Source organism: Grammomys surdaster, unplaced genomic scaffold (genome assembly GCF_004785775.1).
Source record: "Grammomys surdaster isolate TR1022 unplaced genomic scaffold, NIH_TR_1.0 125341, whole genome shotgun sequence".
NCBI lineage: Eukaryota > Metazoa > Chordata > Mammalia > Rodentia > Muridae > Grammomys > Grammomys surdaster.
In genome coordinates, this window is record NW_021620215.1 from 887,372 (window position 1) to 914,273 (window position 26,902).

Below are 26,902 nucleotides of genomic sequence, written 5' to 3' on the forward strand. Positions count from 1 at the left end.
TCTAGACACTGGGCAGCTCTTAGTGCTCACTGGCTGCCATCTTGACTACCTATTCCATAGTCACAGCTCTAAATAAAGCTTCAAATAACATTACTGTTTTAGGCTACTAGTTGAGAGCAGGAAAATCAGGAGTTTCCCCATCCGAGGATTTTACCACCAGCACCTAGGAACCACTACAATGATGTAAAAACAATCAGAATGAACTTCAGGGGGTTAAAAAAGAAACATGAACTCAAGGATCTCTCAACTAACCATGACTCTAGCTTGGGGCTAGGTTTATTTTTATTTTGGGGTTTAAGGTAGTCTCATTCCATAACCCAGGCTAGCTCTGATCTCATAGAAATCCTGCCTCAACTTCCCAAGTACTAGGATTACAGGTCTAAGGCAGCTACCCAGCCAGGAGCTAGGGATAATCAACCAAGTACTATAACTGTAGGAGCCGAGGGTCTCTTAAATGTTTGGTTTTCTTAAATGTTAGGGCAGCTGTTTTTCCTTCCTTCTGAACAAATGTCGAGTAAGTGCTTCTAGTACTGAAGTAAGGCAGGTAAACACAATCAATACAGTGGACACGACAGGAGAAGGGAAGGAAAGCACTGGCTGAGATCCAGAGGACCTGGGTTCATCATTTTGGAAACAACGACTCTTTACCTTGTGGGATGCCCCCTTGTGCTGGGCCACACGCTTGGTGTTCTTGCAGCATTGTGTAGCAGACAGTTCTGCAACTCGGACCTGCCCATCCCGGGCACACATAGCCAGCGTCGAGTCACCACTGTTAGGAAGGAACTTGGCCTGGAATATGAAAAATGAAAGAGAAAAACATAAAAGAAATTAGAAGTGAGTCTAAGAGAAATGTGTGGACCACCCCTGTCACTTCTTCCTGTCTACAACTGGATGTGCCCACCTTTCCTGCTCTGTGTACAGATACTTAAGCCCACAATCTTCCACCAGGAAAAGGAAATCACTTGTGATAATAAAGTGCATTCCAGATAGCTCTGGAAGGATGACCACCATATGATTCAACTACAATTGAATGGTAAACTACAATTATGCATTACAGGGAAGAAAGGCAAGAAATAAACAAGGGCAATTGTTGTCTACCAAACAAATCTAAATTTGCCACAAAAGGAAAGAAACCTGGAAAGGATGTTGGACAAAGAAAAAAGACCATCTTTATGGACCGGTAGTTACTTATCAGTATGGTATATGGGACGGAGGTGTAGTAACTCCATAGACTGATCATTACTCGCCAGGTCTTATCAAATGTAATTAAACGCCAGCAACAAATCTCCGTGCTTAGCTGTGTTTTCTTTTCCTTTGACAGTACTGGGAGAGAACACAAGCGTCTCAGTATGTGCTGTATCACTGAGCTACACTCCCAATGCATGCACATGCTGACGAGACGGGTTACAAGCCCTATCTTACAGATGCACAAACTCAGAGCACAGATTCATTATCAAACTCATGGAGAGGAGAGCCAGGATCTGCAAGCTGAGCAGTCTGCTTCAGGAACCTGTGCGCTCTACCACACTGCCTTGTAGCCACACAGCTTTCTGAGTTTCAAGAATCCTATCCATATTCAACTTCAAAGTCCTCACATGCAAGGAAACAAAAAGCTGCCATGGGTCTCTCAGTGTATTACTATGGAGTCAAAGCTGGATCAAGTCCTGCTATCTCATTTCAACCACAGCTTGTTACTATCTTCTGCTCTAGGCAATTGTCTGCCGAATGCTTGATTTTCTCAGTTGCTATTATGACTCTATGCCTTACCTGGAAGACATTACTTTTGTGGCCACTCTCAAAGTCCAGTATTGGCTGCCGCCGTACCCAATCCCACACTACGACCTTCAGGTCATCACTGCCACTGGCCAGCCAGGTGCCACGCTGGTTAAAGTGCAAGGTATTGACACAACCGGTATGGCCCTCAAGTCCATGCTGCAGACGGAAACGCTGTACAAAGACTCTTGCTCCACAAGCCTCATACACAAAGCGGGCACTTGAACCCAGTTCCCGCTCCCGAAGGGCAGGAAGGGCTTGCCAGCGAGGTCGGGGTAAAGCTGTTGTCTCAGAAGATACCCAGTCTTCCAGTGCTCGCTCGTCATCTGATGAATCCTGGTCACGGCTGGCCCGTTTGCGCTGTACACGGTGCCGAGGTTGTTCTTCCTCCTCTTCGTCTGAGTGGTCATGAACTCGGTTTTCATCGTTAATGGAATAATGGCCTGTGTCCTCCATGCTGTCAGAGTCCTTTTCTTCACCTGAGCTCTCTGTGTCTGTGCCTCGACTTTCTGTGCTGGTGCGGTTGGGACCACCATCATCCCCAGTCAAGCTCAAACTCAGGTCTGATGCCTCTACTTCAATCCCTGAGGATGTTTCCCTCCCCTCTTCAGCTCCAGACATCTCTTCTGGACTGCTAGACAGGCTTCCTGAACATTAGTGGATAGATGCAGAGAAAAATAAGGAAAAGCAATTAGGACAGTTATCAGAAAGATTTTTCCACCTTGGTCTAAAAAAACTACACTTAAGACCAAGAAACATATTTTAGTAAATATGTTTCCTTTCCAAATGCTTATAAAGAATCATCTCTAGGCAGGCATGCTAACTCATGCCTGTAATCCAAGTACTGGGTTGACAGAGGCAGGAGGATCCAAGAGCTCAAAATCATCTTCAGCAACGTTAAGGCAGCCTGGGCTCCATGTCTCAAAACACGGAGAATGGAGCAACTTCTGAGTGGAAATCTTGGTTTCTTTGTTTTAGACAAAAGATTAAAATCAAAGCTGCACAAGATGGAGATACACACTGGGTAATTCCCATACTCAGAAGGCAGAAACAGGAAGATTATCCCAAGTTCAAGGCTAGTCAGGTCTACACACACACACACACACACACACATACACACACACACACAAAACCAAGTCTCACAAAACCCAAAACTAAAAAAGATGCTAAGCACTGGAATCCTAACTATCTGAGAAGTGTGCCTTGCGAGGGAACTTAGGTCCAGAAAGAAAACTCTGCATGTATTCTCTTGTGCAGAACCTAGCTTCAAAATTTTAGATCTGGGTGTTTAGTCTGGAGTATCTGTAGTGGTCAGGGAGCTAGGAAGGGTTTGTGTGAAAAGAGTCCCTAAGAGGGGCAGGAGCCAATGTGCTATGAGAGCAGAGGGTGACAGACAGTACTGAGCCTTAAAGAGTTAAGGAAGGACGGGGCCTGGGTGAGGAAGGGGAGGGAGTAGGTGTGTTAACTAACACTAAGAATACATGAGGAGCCTTATAGAAACTATTTTGTAAGCTAATTAAAATAAAATTTTTCGAACGGAGATGCCCAGCTTGGGTAAGAGTAAAAAAAGCTTCTCATAGTCACAAGTTATTAATGAAAATCCCAATGCCGATCATGGTATACTTCCCTAGAAGGTTACAGTCAAGGGATGATGACCCCGAAATAAAACTGGCTATTGCTATTGGCTGTCCACCAAAACTAGATGGTAAAAGTCTAAAGAAACCATACAGTTTCTTTATAGGACAGAAAAATTAAGCTGGAATTAGCTTGGCCATTCCCTCCTTGCTGGTTGGTTTGCACAGTGCCAACAGAAGAGTTGGTGCTTGGTGAGAAGAAACACCAATGGGCTTAAGATGGCTCAGCGGCTAAGAACACCAACTGCTGTTCCAGAGAAGCTGGGTCTGACTCCCAGCATTTACACATGCATCTGCACCTCAGTCCCAGAGACTACCTTGTACAGGCACATGGTGCTCAAACATGCATGCAGGCAAAACACCCACACATACAGTATATCTCCCTTCCCCAATTTTTTTTTTTTTTTTGGTTTTTCGAGACAGGATTTCTCTGTGTAGCCCGGGCTGTCCTGGAACTCACTCTGTAGACCAGGCTGGCCTCGAACTCAGAAATCCTCCTGCCTCTGCCTCCCAAGTGCTGGGATTAAAGGCGTGCGCCACCACCGCCCGGCCCTCCCTTCCCCAATTTTAAAAACATACCAATGGCCAGGCATGGTGGCACATCCCTTTAATCCCAGCACTTGGGAGGCAAAGGCAGGCGGATCTCTGTGAGTTTGAGGCTACCCTGGTCTACATATAGTGAACTCCAAGCCAGGCAAAGATACATAGTAAGACCCTGTCTCAAAAACAAAACACCACTACTACTTTTATGCAATGCTGGAACATGGACGCTACAATACTGGTCACAGCCCACTGGTGAAATAGAGGCACAGGGATAACCAATGCTTCCTGAGGCTGCTCAGAAGGGAATTCTTCATAGGAGGGAATTACACCTAATAAACCTAGTCAAAAGGTCATAGACCTAGGGGGAAACCTATTGTTGTTTCACTGAAAAGTGGACATGTCAAACTGCCTTCTAAAAAGAAAAAATCTATGTTTATATTCATAAATATGTGTTCCTTCTTTTTCCTGTGAGCCGTGGTTAACACAGACTTATAATTGGTCAAGACACTAAGAATAAATGACTATTCAGTACTTAATCATAAATTGAACATTTATATAAACTCCCTATCAAGGCTCAGAGACTATCACAAAAGGGGCTGCAAGAATACAAGAGCTGGACTGCCTCTGGCACCACCGAGACCAACAAAACTTTGCCACAGATATGGGGAAGGACCCTCTTACCCTTAAAGGGAATGGCCCAGACCCAGTTCCCTTACGGGGCCGAGGATTGATATGCCTGTCTGATACCACAGAAGGCACAGCTAACCAGCTACCAAAAAGATTAATGAAATAAATAGATACCCCCACAAAGCCAGGCCCAAACATAAATAAGATGAATAACAATTTACATTCAGGGAAGAGAAATCTCCCTGAGAATTCCCTTCTTTTTCCTTTCCAGGTAAAAATGAATCACCCGTGATGTCTGCGGTAGTTCTAATCCAGAAGCTGGCCTCCGAACTTATACTACTAAGACCTTTGAAGGGCCACTGACAAGAACGTCTAACAGCTAGAGATTGACATCACTAATCTGAAGAAATCCCTCGTTTCGCTGTCTGAAGAGACCTCCTTTTTTTTTTTTTGTTTGTTTGGTTGGTTTTTCGAGACAGGGTTTCTCTGTGTAGCCCTGACTGTCCTGGAACTCACTCTGTAGACCAGGCTGGCCTCGAACTCAGAAATCCGCCTGCCTCTGCCTCCCAAGTGCTGGGATTAAAGGCGTGCGCCACCACCGCCCGGCCTGAAGAGACCTCCTAAAATCGCAAAGATCCTTATTGGACTTGATTTACTCTCTTACAATAGAAAAGGCTGTGTACAGCTCTTGACTGTGTACAGCCCTTAAAGAAGAAGGTTGCCTTTACATAGACAAGACAAGGAGGGTTAAAGAGAGCATGAGATAGGTCAGTGAAGGCCCTGAGAAAAGTCAGAGAGAGAAAGAGACAGATGAATGCTGGTACAAGAATTGGTTTTCAGCCTCTCCAAGGTTGTCAACCCTATTTCCTCCCATCTTAGGAACATTATTTGGGTTCTTTTTGCTTATTTCTTCTGGTCCCTGAGCCTCAAATAGGCTGACTAACTCTGTGATACAACAGATAAATAATTTGGTAGCAAAACCTATTCAGATACATTATCATAAGTTAGCTATGGAGGATCACTAGACTCAAGATGAGGTTGTTACTTTATACAGGGTGTTTCTAAAACCCATCTCCACCCAACCTAAAAGGGGGGACTTCTACCCCTAGACCAAGCAGAGAGGGGACACCCAGAACCCCCTCTGACAGGCGATCTGAATTCTTGCTTAGGCTTCGAGGCTAAGCACTGCAAGGGAATATAAATAAAAGATAAAAATATCTCTCTGGGGCTGGAGAGATGGCTCAGCGTTAAGAGCACTGACTGCTCTTCCAGAGGTCCTGAGTTCAATTCCCAGCAACCACATGGTGGCTCACAACCATCCGTAATGAGATTTAATGCCCTCTTCTGGTGTGTCTGAAGACAGCTACAGTGTACTCATAAGTAAAATAAATAAATCTTTAAAAAAAAAAAATCTCTCTGGGTTCCCTGAGGGACAAGTCTGACTGCATAGGGGTTGATGTCAAAAGTATCCCCTCTCCAGGAAAAAGACATCGGGATGGGTATGGCCCTCATGCCTCACTGGACAACAACAGGGGGACTGGAACCATTATAAGGTCCCCTTCAAGTACTGGAGGTCAGGCCTCTATCCCCGCCTTCTCAAGATTAGAATTGCCACAGCCCTTCTATACTTAGAGAAGGGAGGAGATGTCAGGGGCAGCCCTGCTTACCCACTGAAGGCCTAAAATCAGCCATAGGCCTAAAATCAGCAATAGGCCTGTCATATATGTATACTAACACCAAGTCTTGGGTCTCAGTGGAAAAACATTCAAACAGATGGCTATAAGCTAATGTAAACAGGTAGCTTTTGTGGAAATTTACAAGCCTAAGTAGTCATAGACCTTGTAAATAGGTAGCCTTGGCAGACAATACCAACTTAGATAAGGACAAGCGAGTCATAGGCAGAATCATAGTGACTTGTCCCCTGAACCTTCACTCAGTTCTGAAAGATATCTGTATTCCCCCTGAACACCCACAACTCCAGTGTCATTCCCTTCCCCACATCCTGCCTTTCTGTGTTTATAACCTCTGTATGAATGAATTACGATTTGAGAAAAAATAAATTATTTAAAAAAAGAAAAGAAAAAAAAAATACCCAAGAGGTTGTCTTTTCCTTCTGATTTTGTCTTTCCATACCTCTATTCTGAGAGGTGAAGAAGATTTTAACTCAAAGAATTACTTAGCCTCAAGAAAAATATTTAGAAACAACTCTACTTTTTTTTCTTTCAGTGAAGCTAAAAGAGATTATATCATTCCATAATTAACCAGAGGACAAAATAATATGAATTTGATCCCTCCAGCAATGCTTTAATGGAAACAAAGGGGATGAATACTAACTTTTACAGGGGGCTTTGAACCTTCTTTTTTTTTTTGGTTTTTCGAGACAGGGTTTCTCTGTGTAGCCCTGGCTGTCCTGGAACTCACTCTGTAGACCAGGCTGGCCTCGAACTGAGAAATCTGCCTGCCTCTGCCTCCCAAGTGCTGGGATCAAAGGCGTGCGCCACCACCGCCCGGCTTTGAACCTTCTTATTAACTTTAACTGGTTCTATGAGATTATGAATAAAGCATTTATTTCCTTCATGAAAAAAAAAAAAAAGAATATGAGAGCTGGAGAATGGGAGGACTGCTGAGAACTGTTTTCTTTTGGACAAGACATTCACTGGACTCATGAACTCACAGCAGCTGTGGTCACCTGCACGTGACCAGCACAAGAACAAGACAGTTAGGATCCCAGAGGGAGTGCTTATGAGGCCCTATAGTGAACAACTATTGCCAAATGATGGCTCCTGGAGAAAAGGAGTCACTTTTCTTCAGGGGTACAGCAACTAGTAGATTGCCTCCGCTCCTGTGGATGGTGCCACACCCATGTGACTGCTAGAAGCACAAACTAAATCTAGTGTGTTATTAAAAAAAAAAAAAAAAGACAATGACAATATGAAGGTTGGAGAAAGACATGTGAGAGGGGTCAGAGGAAATGGGGAAAATAGGGGTGGATATGATCAAGATATATTTTATGTGTGAATGAAATTGTGAAAAGAATAAATTTCTACAATGTTTTTTAAAAAAATGTGTGTCCGACACATCTGCCTTAGATTCTGGCCTGTTTGAGACAGGGTCTCCAATATAGCCCTGGTTAGCCTAGAACTCCTTATGTAGACCAGGCTGACCTCCCTCCATTTGTGACACTCTTTCTTGTTTACTTCCTGAGTGCTGGGATCACAGGTATACACCCAGCATCACACCTGGGTATGGGCCATGTTCTGTTTGATCAAGACTTATCTCAACTGAACAATGTAGGGATAATCTCTTATCTAATGTATAAAGGCATGTCTGTTAATAAAGGCACAAGAGACTAGGTAGGACACTCTCCTGGAGAGGAACTCTGGGAAAGAGAGGCATAGGAGATTCGCCACCAAGACCAGCCACAAGGCAGAACTTGAGATTAGTATAAATGGGTTACGGTAAGTTAAGAGCTAACTGGGGAGCAAGTCTAGCTTAAGGCCACAAGCACTGTAAATAAATCCAAGCCTCCACATCATTATTCAGAGCTGGGATATGCATAGAAAAAGACTCAACAGTACAGAGAAAAATCTCAGAAGAAAACCAATTTCTCAGAGAGGACTGCCATGCCATCCCTTTGTTTGAAAGACGGTAAATAAATGACAAGAGAGCACTCCGGCCTCTGCCACTTCCCAGGTCGGGAAAGTGCTGACCTCCTGACGCTATGTCAGGAAAACACCGACCTCCTGACGCTTAACTCACTTCCATTTTTTTTAATTACCCTGGCATTTATTTATTTGGTGTATGTGTGCCACAGTGAACATATGGCAATAAAACAACTTGAATAAGTTCTCTCCTTCTACCATGTGGGTTTCCAGGATCAAACTTAGTAATCAAGCAGATGGCAAACAACCTGATCCACTGAGCTGTGTTATTTGCCAACCTATTGATTCTTAAAACCTAGGAGGAGAATTGAAGGATTTTTAAGCTGGTCATTATGCTCCCTTACACAGGTCCTCACCCCCTTTCTAGCAAATGTATTTTAACTTACTTCAATTAGCTTGTTTTAGATAGGGTCTCATTATATGGCTCACACTAGCCTCAAACTCACAAAGATTCTCCTGTTTTAGCTTCTCAACTGTTAGGATTACAGGCACGAATCACTAAACCTAGTTTACTAAAAATAATCCTTTTCTCTTCTTCCATGATGTCAAATCAAACTTAATGCCTTATACTGGCTTGGAAGAGGCTCTACCTCAGCAATGTTTACACCCAACTACTTTCCAACCTACGGTCAAGGTTTGGAAAGAGGAAGGCAAGAAAGGGTTTTCAAACACTGTTTGTTGTTTCCTTTCCTCAGACGAGTACAAACTTTACCTGCTACAAGTCAAGTCATCAGAGGAAGGCAAACCAATGTGTCACTCTAGTATGAGCTACTTGAGTCTAGGTCTAACATTTAATGATCCAAAGCTAGAGCACCTTAGTCTGTCTGGTTGTCTGGATTGCAGCATTCATTTGTAAAGTCTGCTGAAGAAATAACACCTCTTTTCAGTGAACTCTGAGGCAAAGCCCAGTACAGAAAACAGAATTGTTTTTGTTTGAAGTAACAAGAGAAGGCTGAACAACACAAAAGCCCCACCAAAGAGCATAATAGTATGAAAACTGGGCTAGAACGTAGAAGAAAAGTCCGTGTATGGGGAGGACCCACAGAAATCTGAATGTAAGAAGGAGATATGCTGAGAAAGTATAACAGATGTGTTTATGCACAATTGGGTCTAAGCTTCAGATGGTAAGAGGGGATAAAAGCGCCACATCCAGGGCTGAGGGTACAGCTTCATGATAGAGCGCCTTTACTGTGCACAAGGTTCTGGATTACATGGCCCAGTGCACAACATGTAACAGAGTCCAAGATGAAAGCAAAAGTAAAATCCCTAAACTCCTGGAATTTACTGCTAAAATTCTGATCAACAAGGGCCAGCAAGATGCCCCAGCAGGTACAGGAACTTGTCACCAGGCCTGACAACACAAATTTTGAGCTTTTGAACCTACAGGATAGAAGAAAAAAATCTAATTATACTAAAGTACCAAAGCACACAGGATATTGAATATGTAAGTGTAATATAAAATTTTAAAAGTTGTGACTAACAAATGCAGAGTTTGAAGATGGTAGCACATTAATATAAGTGACAGAGCATACCACAAACTTGAAAAAGGGGACCAGGAGTCACTGACCAAGATCTAGCTTAAAATCTGGCAATTTTTTTTTCTGTACAAGCCCAGGGGGAAAGAATTTTAAGTACAGAAAATTTAGCACTGTTTTAACTACTGAATCTCATTTGTACTAAAGTAACTCAAAGATAGTACATAAATGGGTATGACTCTGTTTATTGAATCTTTTTTTACACACACGTGTGCATGGTGTGAACATTTGAGTATATGCCAGAGAGTCAAAAACGTGTGAAGAGGTCTAAGGTTGACATCAGGAGTCTTACTGAATCACTTTCCACCTTCCTGAAGCAGTCTCTCAAATGAACCCAGAACTTATTGATACAGTTAATCTACAAGCTCACTTACTTAGATTCTCTCCTGTCTCCACTTTCTGAGACTATAATTACATGTGGGCCATCATGCCACCTGGTATCTAACCTCCAGCCCTCAAGCTTAGGCAGCAAGTACCCAAATATAATGTTTTACAAAACCAAGTGGCAGGTAGGTTTGGGTTTCAAAACTAGTTTGCCAATCCCCAATGTAGCTAATAGACAAGCTGCAGTTCAAAAATATATGTGTGAGCTAGAGATACAGAACTGTAGCAGAGTAGTTGCCTGTCATGTCCAAGGATCCTCAGAATGTGAGTGTGTGTATGTACATGTACACATATTCATTCATTCATCACACACACACACACACAAACCCCTCTAAAATTTCTTTAGAATCCTGTCCCTTTTAACTAAGCCCAGTGTAAAGGGACGGAAGGAAGACCCGATTCTAGATAATTTGGGTTTAACTCCTCTCTCTCTGCCTGTCTGCCTTTTTGGCACTGGAGACTAACCCAAAGGTCTCGTGTACTCTTTGAGTCACACTCCCAGACCAGTAACTTCATTTCTTCTCATCTTCTGAAACTATTATCTAACATAGGAACAGACCTCTCAATTAACAGAGGAACCTCAACTTCCCCCAAACTCCCTCCACCTTACTTTTCTTCTTAGTAGCATTTCTTAAGTCTGTCTGTCTGCAACAGACTTTCAAAAATCCAAACCACTTGACCTTTTAGAAAAGTATCTCTGGGATACAGTTAAGAACATGGGCTGCTCTTTCAAAAGACCCAGATTCAATTCCCAGCACCCACATGGTGGCTCACAGCTGTCTGTAACTCCAGTTTCAAGGAATCTAATGTCCTAGTCTGGCCTTTGCAAGCACCAGGCACGAAAGTGGTACACAGACATACACAAAGGCAAAAGAACCACAAACATTAGAAAAGAATTTAAAAAGGAAAGAAATATATCTCTGTATTGATTTTTCTGAAAACAATACACATAAAATTTGAAGTAGCAAAAGTGGCAGGCAATCCAAGATGATTCCTGTGTATTTTCCCATACTGAAACAACACACAAAGAGCTCCTTTGTCCCACTAAAATTCAGAGCTCCACTCTCAGGGAAGGTGGGAGGCCTCAGCTAATAGTAAAGAGAGAGTTCCACCTGTTTTCAGGCCCTTACCATTAGCTAAATCTGTTCGCCCACTTGTGTTGGGCCTTTTACTGGACATCTTGAATATGGTAGCCAGCCTGGATTTGGGAAAAAGAAAATAAAATAATTAGAAAAGCCCTTGGGAAAGTCAATAATTAGACAAGGACATTTAACAGTTCATAGATCTTACCATTTTCATAAGAATGAATCTTTTTATGTGTCTTAACAAGACTATTCAGTTGATAAACTCCACACCCTGGCTTCCATGGATGTAATTCCATAAAGAAACATACTTGAGGGGAGGTCAACTGCCACCTCTTTACTTTCCTTACTGAGGAGAGGAATAGTGGTTTTTTTTTCAGATGGGAAGGAAGGGACTGAATTAAAGCATGAAACAGCAGGTATATATCTAATAACATGCTGCTAAGAACCACACATTAACACAGAAGCTACTCAGCACTGCCCAGAATCCCACTGTAGGTAACAGACATGTTTCTACAGACTCCGTAAAGCATTTGTTTTCACAAAATGAATACTAGTTAAGATTCTGAATCTCATTTCACATACAAATCAACAGAAGAAGAATTAAACTTTTGGAAAGAATCCTAATCCTTGGTCACTCAGATACATAGTGTCAAGCCTATTTATTACAAGCAGAGCCGGGCAGTGGTGGTCATCATTGATATCAGCACTCAGGAGAAGCAGAAACAGGCAGAGCTCTGTGAGTCAAGGCCAGCCTGGTCTTCAGAGGGAGTTTTAGGACAGCTGGGTAGGGCTACAGAAAGAAACCCTATCTCAAAAAAAAAAAAAAAGAAAGAAAAAAAAATTGTAAGTAAAGATGGAATTTGAACCCAGGAGTATCTTACCATTAAGAAATAACCTTAAACAGTAAACAGCCAGGGCTACACAGAAATACCCTGCCTCAAAAAACCAAAAATAAATAAATAAATAAATAAATAAAAATAAAAAAGAAAGAACCTTAAGCCCAGACTTAGGAGAGAGAAGCAGGCAGATCTCTGTGTGCCAGACTGGCCATACAAAGGTGTATAAAGGAGAATTTCCATTAAATCACCTCAGCTCATTTTACATAGTAGCAAACATCACTTCAACTAATTCTACTCATTTTCACCAGACTTACCTCTGGAGCAAAGCCCTAACTAGAACTAGGGAACATATATATCTTATTTCTTTAATGCTGTTATAATTCTCCCACCCTCTCTCCAGGGCTTATTGCCACCTCCAGCAAAAGAGGAAAGAATACTATTATTCAGGCCAGAGTTTTGTTTAGCCCCTTTCAGTGTCTTGAACAAAAGGCAGTGGTAGAAGACAAAGTATGATTATGATCCAAGACCAAGTGCCCAGGCACCGTCCTCCAATTTTTCAACAGCCCTTTCATTCCCCTAACAATTACCATAGGAGCCCATCCTTATCCGCTCTCTCTACTTCTCTCCTTCACAGAAACCTTTGCTGTTTCATAAAATAATAATAATAATAATGATAAGAATAATAGTTCTCTGCAGAGACAACTGCCCAAAACTACTGGAAGCAGGCAACCACAAGGAAGCAGAAATACTGCAAAACCAAAAAACATCACCACCAAAAAAACCAAAAAGACAGAAAGCCCCAGCACTGAGTCTGAGAAAGCATCTGAGGAGCGACGAGGAGCGCAGCACAACGTAGGGTGTGAAAGGTGAGCAGGGGTAGGAGCTGCTTCTGGAGCAGATTTATCTTCTTCCTTTCACTTCTTGTTTGAGGCAGGGTCTCACTCTGTACCTCAGGCTGGCCTCAAATTCACAGGGGACCCTTCTGCCTCAGATTCCTCAGGGCTTGGATAACAGCTGTGAACTACCACAAATTGCTTCTTTTCTCTGAGATGTATATACTTTTAAGTAAAGATTTATGTATGAGTTTTTTGTCTGTATGTCTTTCTGTGTACCATGTACCATGTATGTGCCTGGTGCCTGAGAAAGTCAGAAAATAATGTTGAACCCCTTGGAAATAGAGTTATGGATGGTTTGTGAGCCACCATGTGGATGCTGAGAAATGCGCTGTATGGCTCTTTACCTGAGCCATCTCTCCCATCCCATGTGGATGTATTTTTGGCAAAGTATTTCCCACACAGCTCTTGGCTTTGTCTCTCAATAGTCACTATACTCTTTAGTATCTCAGTAATTTCCCCACTCTGAATCTACAATTTAAAAATCAGACTACTGTAAAAGTCCTAAGAAATAAGTAAAGTTGTTCCATTACTAGTCATAAAGCAAACCACTGTTATGGTAAAGTAGTGCATGAGATATTTTTCCACTTCTAGAATTAAACTACTATATCACATTCTCACCCCACTATTATCCATTTCCAGAGGATATGTAGCACCCCGAAACCATTCTCATACCTAAATAGCATCAGGAGGTCCGGAATGTGTGGATTTGTCACACTGCTCTAAAAAAGCTATCTGATTTCCTAGTCTCTATGATGACCTGGCTCTGAGAAGTGGGGAAAAGGAGCCATGATGTCTAACTGTATCCAGAGCGTACAGTATAGTCTTTTGGAAGAGAAAATGGCTTAAGGGTCTTTTAAAAAAGAATCTTCTTTTTGAAGTAAAGTTGACAGACCTCATTACTAAAACTCAGAACCAGAAAAAACCCTGTGAATACTTTTGCAAACCATAGCAGATATTTTCTAAAAATTAAATTTGAGCAAAATCAGTCTCAGACTAAAAAGTAGAAGATCCCAGACAGTGGTGGTGCACACCTTTAATCCCCACACTCAGAAGGTGGATCTCTGTGAATTCCAGGCCAGCCTGGTCTACAAATCAAGTCCACACAGCCAGGGCTACATAGTGAAACCCTGTCTTGAAAAGCCAAAACAACAAATACAGAAGTTCAAGAATTCAGCAATTGAATGAAGCCAGTTGTCCACTGCACCCTGACGAGCTCATGACCATCACTGGACCTTGCTTTCTTCATCTGTAAAATAACAGACTTAAAGCTGGATATGGTACTACATGCCTGTAAACCCAGTGCTTAGGAGGTGAAGGCAGGTCTATGAGTTCAAGGTTATCCTCAGACATCTAACAAATTCAAAGTCAGTGTGGGCTACATGAGACCCTGGCCTCAAAAGAACAAACAAGAAGACCGAGTGTATCTAAGTTTAAGTATTCAGATGCCCCAAATTGTAAAACATTCTGAGAATTAACATGATCCTCAGTTTCAAATTTTAAAGCATTTCAGATGTTCATATTATTTATATGCAAACATTTGCAAATCTAGGCTTGAAGTATTGATTAACAGCAGAGTGCTTGGCCAGCACCTATGAGGCCCAATGCTGCAACAACAACAAACTATATAAAAAGTCAAAACAGAATGCTTCTGGTCCTGACCATTTTAGATAAGGGATATTCAACCTGGACCTATTCCAGAGATGTTATACATTAATAAAATTTTATGCTAAAATGTATGCAGAAAGGAGCAGTGATCAAAATTACGTAATGAACTTCAGTGTAAACTTTGAGTATTTATCCCCAATATGTATGTATACACATATAATCAGATTGCATAAAATATTAAGATTCAACAATCATGGAAGCACACATTGGTAATCCCAGCACTTGAGAAGCTGAGGCAAGAGAATTTCCAAGAATCAGAGGCAAACCTGGGTCACGAACTGGGTTATAGCCAGCCAAAGCTACACAATACAACCCTATCTCAAAACTTCGAGATAGGGGCAGGGGATGGGTCCTGGAGAGATGATTCAGAGCTTCAGAGCACTGGCTGCTCTTTTGGAGGATCCAGGTTCAACTCCCCCAAGGACACAAACGAAAGCGCACAATAGTCTGTAACTCTAATTCTAAGGAACAGGATGCCCTCTTCTGGCCTCCACAGGCAACAGACATGTATCTGATGCACAGGCAGAGAAAACACCCATAACACACAATAATAAAATAAAAATAAATCTTAAAAATGCAAAAAAGGGCTAGCAAGATAGCTTAGTAATGTACCTGACCCAGCATTAAGTTTGCAAATCAGAGTTTGATCTCTGGAACCCATATGGTGGAACAACTCCTACAAATTGTCCTCAGACTTTCCAGAATTTCACCATAGCGCATACAAAAAATAAGGAAATTTTAATAATAATTTTAAAAAGGTGTGTTCCAGAATATATACCAAACAAATATTTCAGCATCCTTTTTCTATACACTACTGGATCATCTTATACATCCTTTAATGAGTGTATAAATTCTCATTTTGGAAACTTTTTCTCTAGAAAACCAAGGAATTATGGGCTGAGGAGAGGTTTAGTGGGTAAAGTGTTTGCTGCGCAAGTGTTAAGAATGTGTTCAAATCCTCAGGACCCACAGCAAAAGCAAGACATGTTAGCTCACGTCTGTCATGCCAGTGCTCCTGAGAGAATGGGAGCTAGAGACCTCGAGAACTCCCAGAAGCTTTAAGTCTAGTTAGCCTGGTGTACACAGGTACAAACAAAGACCCTACCACAAACAAGGTGAAAGGCAAGGGCAGCCACCTGAGGTTGCTTGCCTATGCCCACAACACACATGCTGTGGCATATGTGTGTGCGCTCACTCTCATTCCCCCCCACACGCAACACACACACACATATACACACACACAAATTATGACAATAATACAACTACTTCTGAGAGAAACTATCATTCTCCTAAGTTTCCATCAAAATGAAATATAACCAACTCTAGTGCAGAAGCTACAGTAACCACCTGCAATTCTTATACTGAAAACACCGTTTCTAATGGGACAGCATTAGAGATGGAGTCTTTAGGATACAATCAGGTTTAGATGAGGTCACAAAAATGGCTATCCTCATGATAGGATTTGTGCCACTAAAGTGGCAGGTTTATATCTCCCTTTCTCTCTGTCATGTGAGGGCACAGTGAGGAGGCAGACACCTATAAGCAAGAAGACAGCCATGACCAGAAACCATCCACAATGTTGCTCTAAGACTTTACTCTTTAGAATTGAAATATAGTTCTGTCGTTTAAGCCAGAAGTCACTGGTATTTTGGCATAGCAGCTGGAGCCATCTTAAGACACTGTCCAAACTAAAGCAGGCAGGGACACTACAACTGTGCCCTACAACTTAAACACCAAAACCACTGTAAAATCTCTTCCATTCACCATCTAAATAAATACCATTTGATTGCTTCAAACCTAAACCATCATTTTCATATTTCAATGTGTTACATAAACTCCACTGCTTCCATTCTGATCAATTAACATGTCAAATCTGGTCCAGAATAAACCAAGCTGAGAGAGCTGATGAGGTCACTGTCTCAGGTAGCTGCTGGAGTTTAGATTAGCTCTACTGCCTATACTCTAAAAATAACCACGACTGACTCCTGCCAAACTGAAGGTTAAAGAGTAAACTGTTGAGTATGAGGGTGGGGTTGGGGCTAGGTGTTATTTCAAGTTCATTAGTAAATCCCAGTGATCTAGTTGGGTTTTTTCCTGTTTTAGTAATAACACTACCTTAAAGTTTTAGCTAACCGTATGACAGAACAATAACTAAAAATCAAGCAGAAAAATAACTGAGAATTTCTTATTTAAAAACTCTTGGGGGCATACACCTTCAGCTCCAGCACTCAGGAAGCAGAGGCAGTTAGAACCTCTATGAGTATGAGGCCACCATGGTCTATAGAGTGAATTCCAGGACAGTCAGGGCTATACAGAGAAACTCTGTCTCAAAACAAACAAACAAAACACAACAAACAAAACAAATAAACAAAACAAAAACAAAAAAGAAAGAAAGTCAGGGCCTCCCTGGTGATGAAAGATCTGTATAACAAACTGCACGTGCTAGAATAATTGGATATCACAATGTAAACAACCTCAACCCCTAAGTTTTTTTAACACCTACAAGCTGAAAATGAGGTGTAGCATGTAGATTAATGGTAGAACACATGCTTAGCAACAAAAAACTCTTAAGTTCAATCCTTAACATCCCTAAAAATAAATAAATCAAAGCATTTACACAATTTCACAAAGAAAACACTGGAGATAATCTTTATGATTAAGTAACTATTTTTTAGAATAGGAAACAACCACAACGTTTTAAAATTAAGAAATAATTGGAGTTATCACAGAAATTAAAAGTCTTTCTAAAAGACTAGACAAATGAGAATGTAAGCTATGGACTGTTAAATATCTATGAAACAAATGGATGGCAAAGGACAGCAACCTAAATGTATTGAAACCGTGTAAAAGCCTGGCAAGAGGGGACATTAGGGAGGCAGACCTCCAGGAATTCAAGACCGGTCTGGTCTACATAGTCAGCTCCATGCCAGCCAATGCTAAAGACTAAAACCTTCCTCAAAAGCAAAGAATTCCACAACAACAACAAACTTTTTACAACATATAACGATCATTTGAGGAAAGATTCTGAACAGTATCAATAATTAGGGAAATAAACTACTCTAACCATCTTAAGGATGGTTTAAAAACTTGAATAAGCCGGGCGGTGGCGCGCGCGCCTTTGATCCCAGCACTTGGGAGGCAGAGGCAGGTGGATTTCTGAGTTTGAGAGTTTGAGGCCAGCCTGGTCTACAAAGTGAGTTCCAGGACAGCCAGGACTACACAGAGAAACCCTGTCTCAAAAAACCAAAAAAAGAAAAAAAAAACCAAAAAAAAAAAAAACTTGAATAAAAAAATTTTACTTTGTGTTGAATACAGACAAGACAGAAATTAGACATTTCATATACTGTTAGTTGAAATACCAAATGGTATAGTCAGTTTGTAAAAAACATTTTGGCAATCTGCTAAACAAAATATAAATTTACCACATAATCCAAGAATCTAATCATCTAGACATTATCCCTACCTCCAAAACTAAAAATGTCTGTCTACAGAATTGGCAAAACATATTATTTTGATGCATTCAAAACCCTAAAAATAATTAAATGTTCCTCACCTGGGTCAGAGATGAACATACTGCAGTATGTCCACACAGCCAGACTACTAAGGAACAAAAACAGAAACGAGCTCATTGTTACAACCCGCAATGAGGATGGAGCTCAGCTATGTCATGCTACATATAAGAAGCTAAACTCAAAACATCATATGCTATTGGGTTATCACAGGGTGATACCATCTGTACCATCTGTGGTACTTTCTGTAAAAGATGAAACCGTGAGACAGACACTGGCTCAGTGCTCGACAGGGGCAGTGAAAGAGAATGTAACTGACCACAAGCACAGAGAAGCTTCGAGAGTGACAGTAACGTCATGTTATGTCTCAAACGCAGTGCTGTTATATAAATGCCAGAACAGCTGTTTGTCAGAACAGCTACCTAAAAATGTAAACAAATTTTACTGTATGTAAATTGCACTTCAATAAATATAATATATAAAAAAGTAGGTAAAAATGAGTGAAGAAAAAAATCATGGAAATTGCTACAGATAATACTTAACAATTAAATTAAGCACACTAAATTTGAAGGTATCACAGTAGTTAAGAGAACACACTGCTCTTGCAGAGGATCAAAGTTTAGTTCCCAAAATCCACACTGGGTGGCTGACAATCACCTATATCTCCAATTACTGTGGGATCCAATGCCTCTGGTCTTTATGGACACCAAGTGATCAGACCAGAGATCATAAACATACAAGTGATATTAAAAGACCCCATCAGGTTATATTCATATATTTTAAAATGTGGTAAAACAACAATTTAATAAAAGAAGCCATGAATTTTAGGGGAGGAGTACAGAGAGATGTTGGAGGCAGAAAAGGGAAGGGAGAATATTATATAATTACATTTTCATTAAAAAAAAAAAAAAAAAAGCTAGGAGAGATGGTTCATTGGTTAAGAGCACTGACTGCTCTTTCAGGGGTCCTGAGTTCAATTCCCAGCAACCACATGATGGCTCACAACCGTCTGTAATGGGATCCAATGCCCTCTTCTGGTGTGTTTGAAGGCAGCTACAGTGCACTCATATACATAAAATAAATAAATAAATCTTTAAAAAATAAAAATAAGGCCGGGCGGTGGTGGCACACGCCTTTAATCCCAGCACTTGGGAGGCAGAGGCAGGTGGATTTCTGAGTTCGAGACCAGCCTGGTCTACAGAGTGAGTTCCAGGACAGCCAGGGCTACACAGAGAAACCCTGTCTCGAAGAAAAAAAAAAAAAAAAAACCTAAAAAGTAAAAATAAAAAAATAAGCTGGGCATTGTGGCACTTGTCTTTAATCCTAGCACTCGGAAGGCTGAGGCAGGCAGAGTCTGAGGCCAGCCTGGTTTAGAGTTCCAGAACAGCCAAGGCTACACAGAGAAACCCTATCTCGAAAAAAACTAAAAACCAAACAAATAAAATAAAAATAAAGACACTTTAAAAAAAAACTTAGTTATTTATAAAGGGGAAATGTTCACTTTAATATTGTAATATTAAATTAAGTAATTTCACCTTCATAATAAGCAATTCTCCAAGCCAATTTTCTACTAATACTGCTAGACGCATTTTAATTTACTATCCAGAGAACCTAAACAGCATTGAAATTCAAAGCAAGAGCTTCATATTGCATAAAATGGGGGCCAAGTGTGGTGGTATACACCTTTGATCATAGCACTTGAGAAGCAGAGACAGGTGGATCTCTGTGAGTTTCAGGACAGCAGGGCTATTCAATGAGGTCCTACCTCAATAAATACATAAATAATTGGACAGACAAAATGTTAATGGAAGGCAGGACTTTGGGCTACTTTCTATTGTTGAATATTTAAATGAGATGAATAACAACATCTTCTCCTTTGGTAGGCCAGATGCAGGAACAGAAGGAAAACTGGGTATTTCAGGATCAGGGATATTAACCTCTATTTCCTATTGTACAAAAATATGACAACACGAGGTAACCCAACTGTAAAGAAGTGCTGGGTAACCCATTCAAAGTGTCAGCCCCTTGCACCACCCACTAGTCCACTGCATACACACACTGGCATGTACAAGGGCATAAAAATGTTACTAGGCAGAAGAAGCCGAAAGTATATTGTTATTTTTTTAAATAAGAGTCTCAGCATTCTGTAATTCTGAAGTCTGTAATTCTGGCTGGGCTCGAACTCACAGATTTTGCCTGCTTCAGCTTCCCCAGTACTGGGATTAAAGGCATGGACCACCACACATGGCAGAAGCTACAAATATAAACAGTGCATCCACAACCTGTTGCATAGTCAACTAAGAAAATAATTACACAACAATAATACAAAAGATACAAACATTAAGATCAGCCGGGCAATGGTGGCGCACGCCTTTAATCCCTGCACTTGGGAGGCAGAGGCAGGTGGATTTCTGAGTTCGAGGCCAGGCTGGACTACAGAGTGAGTTCCAGGACAGCCAGGGCTATACAGAGAAACTCTGTCTCGGGAAAAAAAAAAACAAAAAAACTAAGAGACTGAGGCTTGGAATCTTAAGTCACAAGTTTGAGACCAGCCTGGGCTATACAGTGACACCCTGTCTCAAAAGGAAGATAAGATAAATAAAATGTTATCAATAAAGAAAGAAAAGTGTTATTTTCACTTTTGAGAAGGAAGGAAAAGCTTCCATGGAAAACAAGCTTTTAAGGTACTCTGAAGGCAGAATAAAATTTCAACGAGGAGGAAGAGAAAGCTGAAGAGCAGAAAGATGTCTCGATGACAATGATATTCTGACAGCCCACAAGGAAAAATAAAATGGAAGTTACAAACCTGATAAATTCAAGAAAAACCTGTACTATGCTTTAGCTAACTATAAGAAGAGCTGGTTAAACAGGAAGGAGGCTAGCAAAGAAGAGCATAGGTCTGAGGAGTGTGGTGTGTGTGTGTGTGTGAGTGTGTGTGTGTGTGTGTGTGAGAGAGAGAGAGAGAGAGAGAGATCAGAGAGGTTATTTTGTCAAAAGACAGACAGTCTGAAATGGAAGGAGGCACACATTTAAAGTCCTTGTACTTGCAGACAGCATGTCTTTGACTGGTGGCACATGGATATTAAAAGGGAAGATACATGACAAACACTGGAGGATAGACAGGATCTGGCTTCATAAACAGCTATAAAACAGGGGGCTGGTGAGATGGCTCAGTTGTTAAGAGCACTGACTGCTCTTCCAGAGGTCATGAGTTCAAATCCCAGCAACCACATGGTGGCTCACAACCATCTATAATGATATCTGGTACCCTCTTGTGGGGTGTCTGAAGACAGCTACAGTGTACTTACATATAATAAATAAATAAATAAAAAAAAAAAAAAAAAAAAAACAGCTATAAAACAAAGTTAAAAAGACACATTTTGGGCTGGAGAGATGAGGTGGCTCAGTGGTTAAGAGCACTGACTGCTCTTCCAGAGCATGTACTGAGTTCAATTCCCAGCAACCACATGGTGGCTCACAACCGCCTGTAACGGGATCTGACGCTCTCTTCTGGTATGTCTGAAGAAAGTGACAGTGAACTGAGTACTCACATACAATAAATAAATAAATCTTTAAAAAAAAAAAAAAAAGCTAGGCGGTGGTGGCACACGCCTTTAATCCAGCACTTGGGAGGCAGAGGCAGGCGGATTTCTGAGTTCGAGGCCAGCCTGGTCTACAGAGTAAGTTCCAGGACAGCCAGGGCTACACAGAGAAACCCTGTCTCGGGGAAAAAAAAAAGGACATTTTGAGTACAGAAATCAAATGCCACAAATGACAAGCTGGTACCTAGAAGACTAATTCTAATATGTTTAAATCCCAGCTGACATGTTACGAAGAACCAATGCAGTAGATGTGGAACTTATAAACTAGAGGCTGGCAAGATGGATTCCAAAGACCCACATAGTAGAAGGAGATAATCAGCTCCTGCAAGTTGTTCCTTGCTTCCACATACTGTCATGGTCAAGTGTCTACCCACACACATAAATATAACACACACAGGAAGTAAAAACAGAATTCAAACGTTTGTAAGAAATATATTAGAGCTAGATATACAGACTTATACACTATCTAAACAGAAAGTTCAACCCCAAATACCTTGTACACTAAACCTTACTATAAACAACCCAATTAGTATCCAAGAGTATCTATGCTCTAAGAGAGGAAGTCTGAAACAAGACTCTTAGGATTCTTAAAGAAAGCAAGAATGAACAGAAAGAGTGAGGGAAGTCGAGGACAGAAGACTTCTTTTTTTTTTTGGTTTGGTTTTTCGAGACAGGGTTTCTCTGTATAGCCCTGGCTGTCCTGGAACTCACTCTGTAGACCAGGCTAGCCTCGAACTCAGAAATCCGCCTGCCTCTGCCTCCCAAGTGCTGGGATTAAAGGCATGCGCCACCACTGCCTGGCGACAGAAGACTTCTAATGATCCATATTTCCTCTAACTTCCACCATTACAAAGAAACACAAAGATGAATACTATGAAGAGATCTTAAGAGTGAAGTTAGGCCAGACACTGGTGGCACTCGCCTTTATTTCCAGCACTAAAGTGGCAGAGGCAGGTAGATCTGAGTTCGAGGCCAACATAGTCAACAAAGCAAGTTCCAGGACGGACAGGGCTATACAGAAGAAACTCTGTCTTGAACCACCCCCCAACCACCAAAGGAGTGAAAAGCTATTCTCGATGGGCGATGGTGGCACATGCCTTTAATCCCAGCACTTGGGAGGCAGAAGCAGGCAGATTTCTGAGTTCAAGGCCAGCCTGGTCTACAGAGTGAGTTCCAGGACAGACAGGGCTACACAGAGAAACCCTGTCTCGAAAAACCAAAAAAAAAAAAAGCTATTCTCATGGAATTACCTAGGGAGCCATTCTGAGAGGGGAGATGGAGGGAATGCTGAGACAAGGTCTTACTATGTAGCATATGCTGACCTCATTGCTGTCTGCCTCAGCCTCTAGAGTGAGGATTTAGGATAACAGGCGTGTGCAACTATGCCCAGCTAAATGACTCACTTATTCAAGGACCCAGCTATTTCTCTTCCCCATCCAAAAATCATAAAACACTAGGATTCAGTTAACTCAGTCAAGTCTGTACTGGTGACTCACACCAGTAACTCCAGCACTTTTAGGAAGTGAAGGCAAGAAGATTATAAATTCAAGATTATTCTCATGTAGTTTGAGGCCAGATTGGGCTTCCCTATCTGCCAGGCTTGACCTATGTTGCCTCTTCCCAGAAAAACTTTTGTCGCACAACACACATGAATATAAAATAAAATATTTCCTTATTTTCTTGCGACAGGGTTTCTCCATTTAACCCTGGCTGTTCTGACTTGTTCTATAGACCAAGATGGCCTCAAACTCAGAGATCTGCACGCCCTTGACTCCCAAGTGCTGGGAATAAAGGCAAGCACCACCACAGCCCAGCTACAACTAAATCTCTAAAAAATCATACCAATGTAAGTTCACTGTGTTGTGAGGATATTTTATTGCACATCTTAGAAACTATAGCATAGCCAGGCGGTGGTGGTGCACGCCTTTAATCCCAGCACTTGGGAGGCAGAGGCAGGTGGATTTCTGAGTTCAAGGCCAGCCTGGTCTACAGAGTGAGTTCCAGGACAGCCAGGGCTACACAGAGAAACCCTGTCTCAAAAAACAAACAAACAAAACAACAACAACAACAACAACAAAAAAAAACTATAGCATAAGATTCTTGTTCTTTTCTTCTTGGGGGAGGGGGGGAGACATTGGCCTTGAACTTCTCTTGCCTCAGGGCTTCTGAGTATCTAGTTTCACAGGCATATACCTACCTTTCCCTTACTGAGAATTTTTGTCTTTTCACTTAACGGAGGCTCTTGTCACCTGAGTTGCTGGCATCTCTATCCTTGCACTCAGTGCCATCTACTCACCATGCACGCTAACGTAGCACAGGTGCTCTGACAGCAGGTAAAGTGACTAAGAGATGGCTACTGAGCACAGCTAAGACATAGTACCCAAAAAGAAAGGCTGGGGTAGATTCCATCTTTCTGCTCAGAATAGCACACAATTTAAAACTTACGAATTGTTTAATTTTATACTTTACCAGTTAATATTTTTACTCCATGGTTGTCAAGGAAAAAAAAAAATCCAAACTCCAAACAGCAGAGGCTTACTACACGAATGGTCATGAGACAGACATTCAAGCTACTGATCTCATTCACTCGGGGACCTGAGTTCTAAATGGAAAGAGTGGATAACAGATTATCTCTGCTTACTGATAATCTACTTAAAAAAAAAAAAAAAAAGACAGATTCAATCTCAAAGACTGAAAAGCCAACCCCTTAAATAAACAAATAAATTTAAACACAACTCTAACACTAATGTTATATAATAAAAAATTCAGCTTGTATCCTTTTTCAGACAAGGTCCCTCTTCATAGCTCTAACTGTCCTAGAACTCACTTTGTAGACCAGGCTGGAATCGAACTCTGCCTGCCTCAGACTCGAGAGTGCTGGCATTAAAGGTGTGTGCCACAATGCCCAGTACTTGGATCCTTGTTGCTGCCTTATAATCTGTTTCCTGGACATGGTTATAGTAACTTTTATATAGCAAAAGCAGTACGGTAGTAAATCTACTAAAAGCATAGTTTAGCTAGTCATTCGATTTTAAAGGCCAGTAACGTAGAGTCAGGCGTGGTCATCCGTGCCTATAATCCTAGCACTCAAGACAGAAGTAGCAGGGTGAATTCCCCAGTCTGAGTTATAGAGTGAGCTCAGGATGAGGCTTGGCTAGTGTGAGACCCTGTCTCAAATAAGTAAAACCAGGATGGCAGTACAGGCTTATGATATTATGAAGGTAGAGACAGGAAGACCCAGAGGTTCAAGGCCATCCTCAGTTATATATTGAATTCGAAGGCAATTTGAGCTACATGACACTCTTAATTAAAAGGAGAGGAAAAACAAAACAAAACCTCCTTGTTCTTTAGCAGTATTTATAACCCTGCCATAGCCTTAGAGAGACAAGAATTTTACAACTGTAATACACAGACTAATATGATCCAATGTATACAAAGCTGCCACCTGAAATCTTTCCTGCGGATCTGGGGAGTGGGTGGTTGTGGGGTACCCTTATCCAGTACACAGGCAGTAAGGAACAGTCAAGTTAATCTTTCATCATATTTCCTTCTCTCCTCTATCCTCTACATGAAACACAAAAACCAGATCTCATAAAATACAATGCCTAGTTCATAACTTCTGCCAAAAGTCTTGACATTACAATAGGAAAAGTCCCTGGATGATGGTGACAAAAGCTAGTCAGCCCCCACCTCATTGATCTGAATAACACTGTCTTTATACTGTCCTGTCGTCAAACTTTCAACTTTTATGAACCCTCAACTTTTCCAAAACAGATATAAAAACAAAACAAAGCAAGACAAAAAGATTTAAAATTCTGTACCTAACTGTTTTAAGATGGTATAGCCATGAGAAGAAGAGATGAGTGTGTACCCCTAGCCCTGATTCACGTTAAAAAACAACAAAACATCTCCTTGTCGCATCCTTAATAATCTGTCGGTGAGGCTCACCACAGAGCTCATAATCTTGAGGGAAAAATGTGTCTCTCTTGGAAGCGAAAGTTAAGCACACAGTGGGTAGCTGCAGCACCGCTGGTCACTGTAGCAGAAGGGAAAGGGATGAGAACATACTCTGATAAGGTATGCCAAGAGGAAGACACCAACGAACAAAGAAATAATTGATGTTTACTTTAAAAATGCATTTAGAGCCGGGCGGTGGTGGTGCACACCTTTAATCCCAGCACTTGGGAGGCAGAGGCAGGCGGATTTCTGAGTTCGAGGCCAGCCTGGTCTACAGAGTGAGTTTCAGGGCAGCCAGGGCTACACAGAAAAACCCTGTCTTGAAAAACCAAAAAAAAAAAAAAAAGAATGCATTTAGAAATACACATATGTAAACACTTCCTATTCCTATGCTCAGAAATTAGGTTTAAAAGGCAAAGCAAACAAAGAATATGAACAGTAAAACTGAATTTGAGGGAACAGCAATCAAAGTGCTTACTGCTCTCAAAAAGGCCCTGAGTTTAAGTTCTTGAACCCACATGACAGTTCCCAACTGTAACTACAGCTCTAAGGATCTGGTGCCTTCTTTTGTTCTAGCCTCCACAGGCAGTACCCTCACATACATAAATTCCCTCAGACACAAGCACAACAATCTTACAGATATTTGAGGGACAGGGGCTGTGGCCCAGTAGCACAGAGTTTGCTTCGTTTACCTGAAAACTAGGCCCTAGTTTTTGTTTTTTTGAGACAGGGTCTCACTATGCAGCTCTGGCTGTCCTGGGACTCACTTTGTAGACAATGCTGGCCTCAAACTCAGAGATCCACCTGCCTCTGTTTCCAAGTGCTGGGATCAAAGGCGTAAGCCACTACCATCAACTTAGGCCCCAATTCTTTAAAAAACAAAACAAAAAACCCTAGAAGATGGGTGCAAAACAAACACATTTTATTTATTACCTATGATTGGTTCCTCACACCTGTACACCCAGTACTTGGGAGGCTAGGTGAGACAAGTTTGCAAGACCAGCCTGGTCTACATTGTGAATTTCAGGCCAGGCTGGGATAAAGTGAGTTCCTGTTTCAAAAATCAAATAAAAAGGCTGAAGGTTCACTGTTTAAGAGTATTGGCTGTTCTTGCAGAGGACCCAGATTCAATTCCCAGCACCCACATGGCAGCTCACAGCTACCTACACCTCCAGTTCTAGGGGCTCTGGC

General features: G+C 41.4%; 1 protein-coding gene across 3 annotated transcripts in view; it reads right to left on the minus strand.

Annotated features, from left to right (window-relative positions):
• The window catches only part of Dcaf8 (DDB1 and CUL4 associated factor 8), a 50,042-nt gene that overhangs the window by 20,758 nt on the left and 2,382 nt on the right, over nucleotides 1–26,902 (minus strand). For all 3 annotated transcript variants that reach the window (XM_028785705.1, XM_028785707.1, XM_028785706.1), the window contains exons 3-5: nucleotides 11,289–11,356; nucleotides 1,768–2,420; nucleotides 649–789 (exon numbers count right to left, since the gene is read on the minus strand). In XM_028785705.1, the coding sequence (XP_028641538.1) occupies nucleotides 649–789; nucleotides 1,768–2,420; nucleotides 11,289–11,337 (843 nt within the window). In that variant the 5' untranslated portion in view covers nucleotides 11,338–11,356. The remainder of the gene's footprint in view (nucleotides 1–648; nucleotides 790–1,767; nucleotides 2,421–11,288; nucleotides 11,357–26,902) is intronic.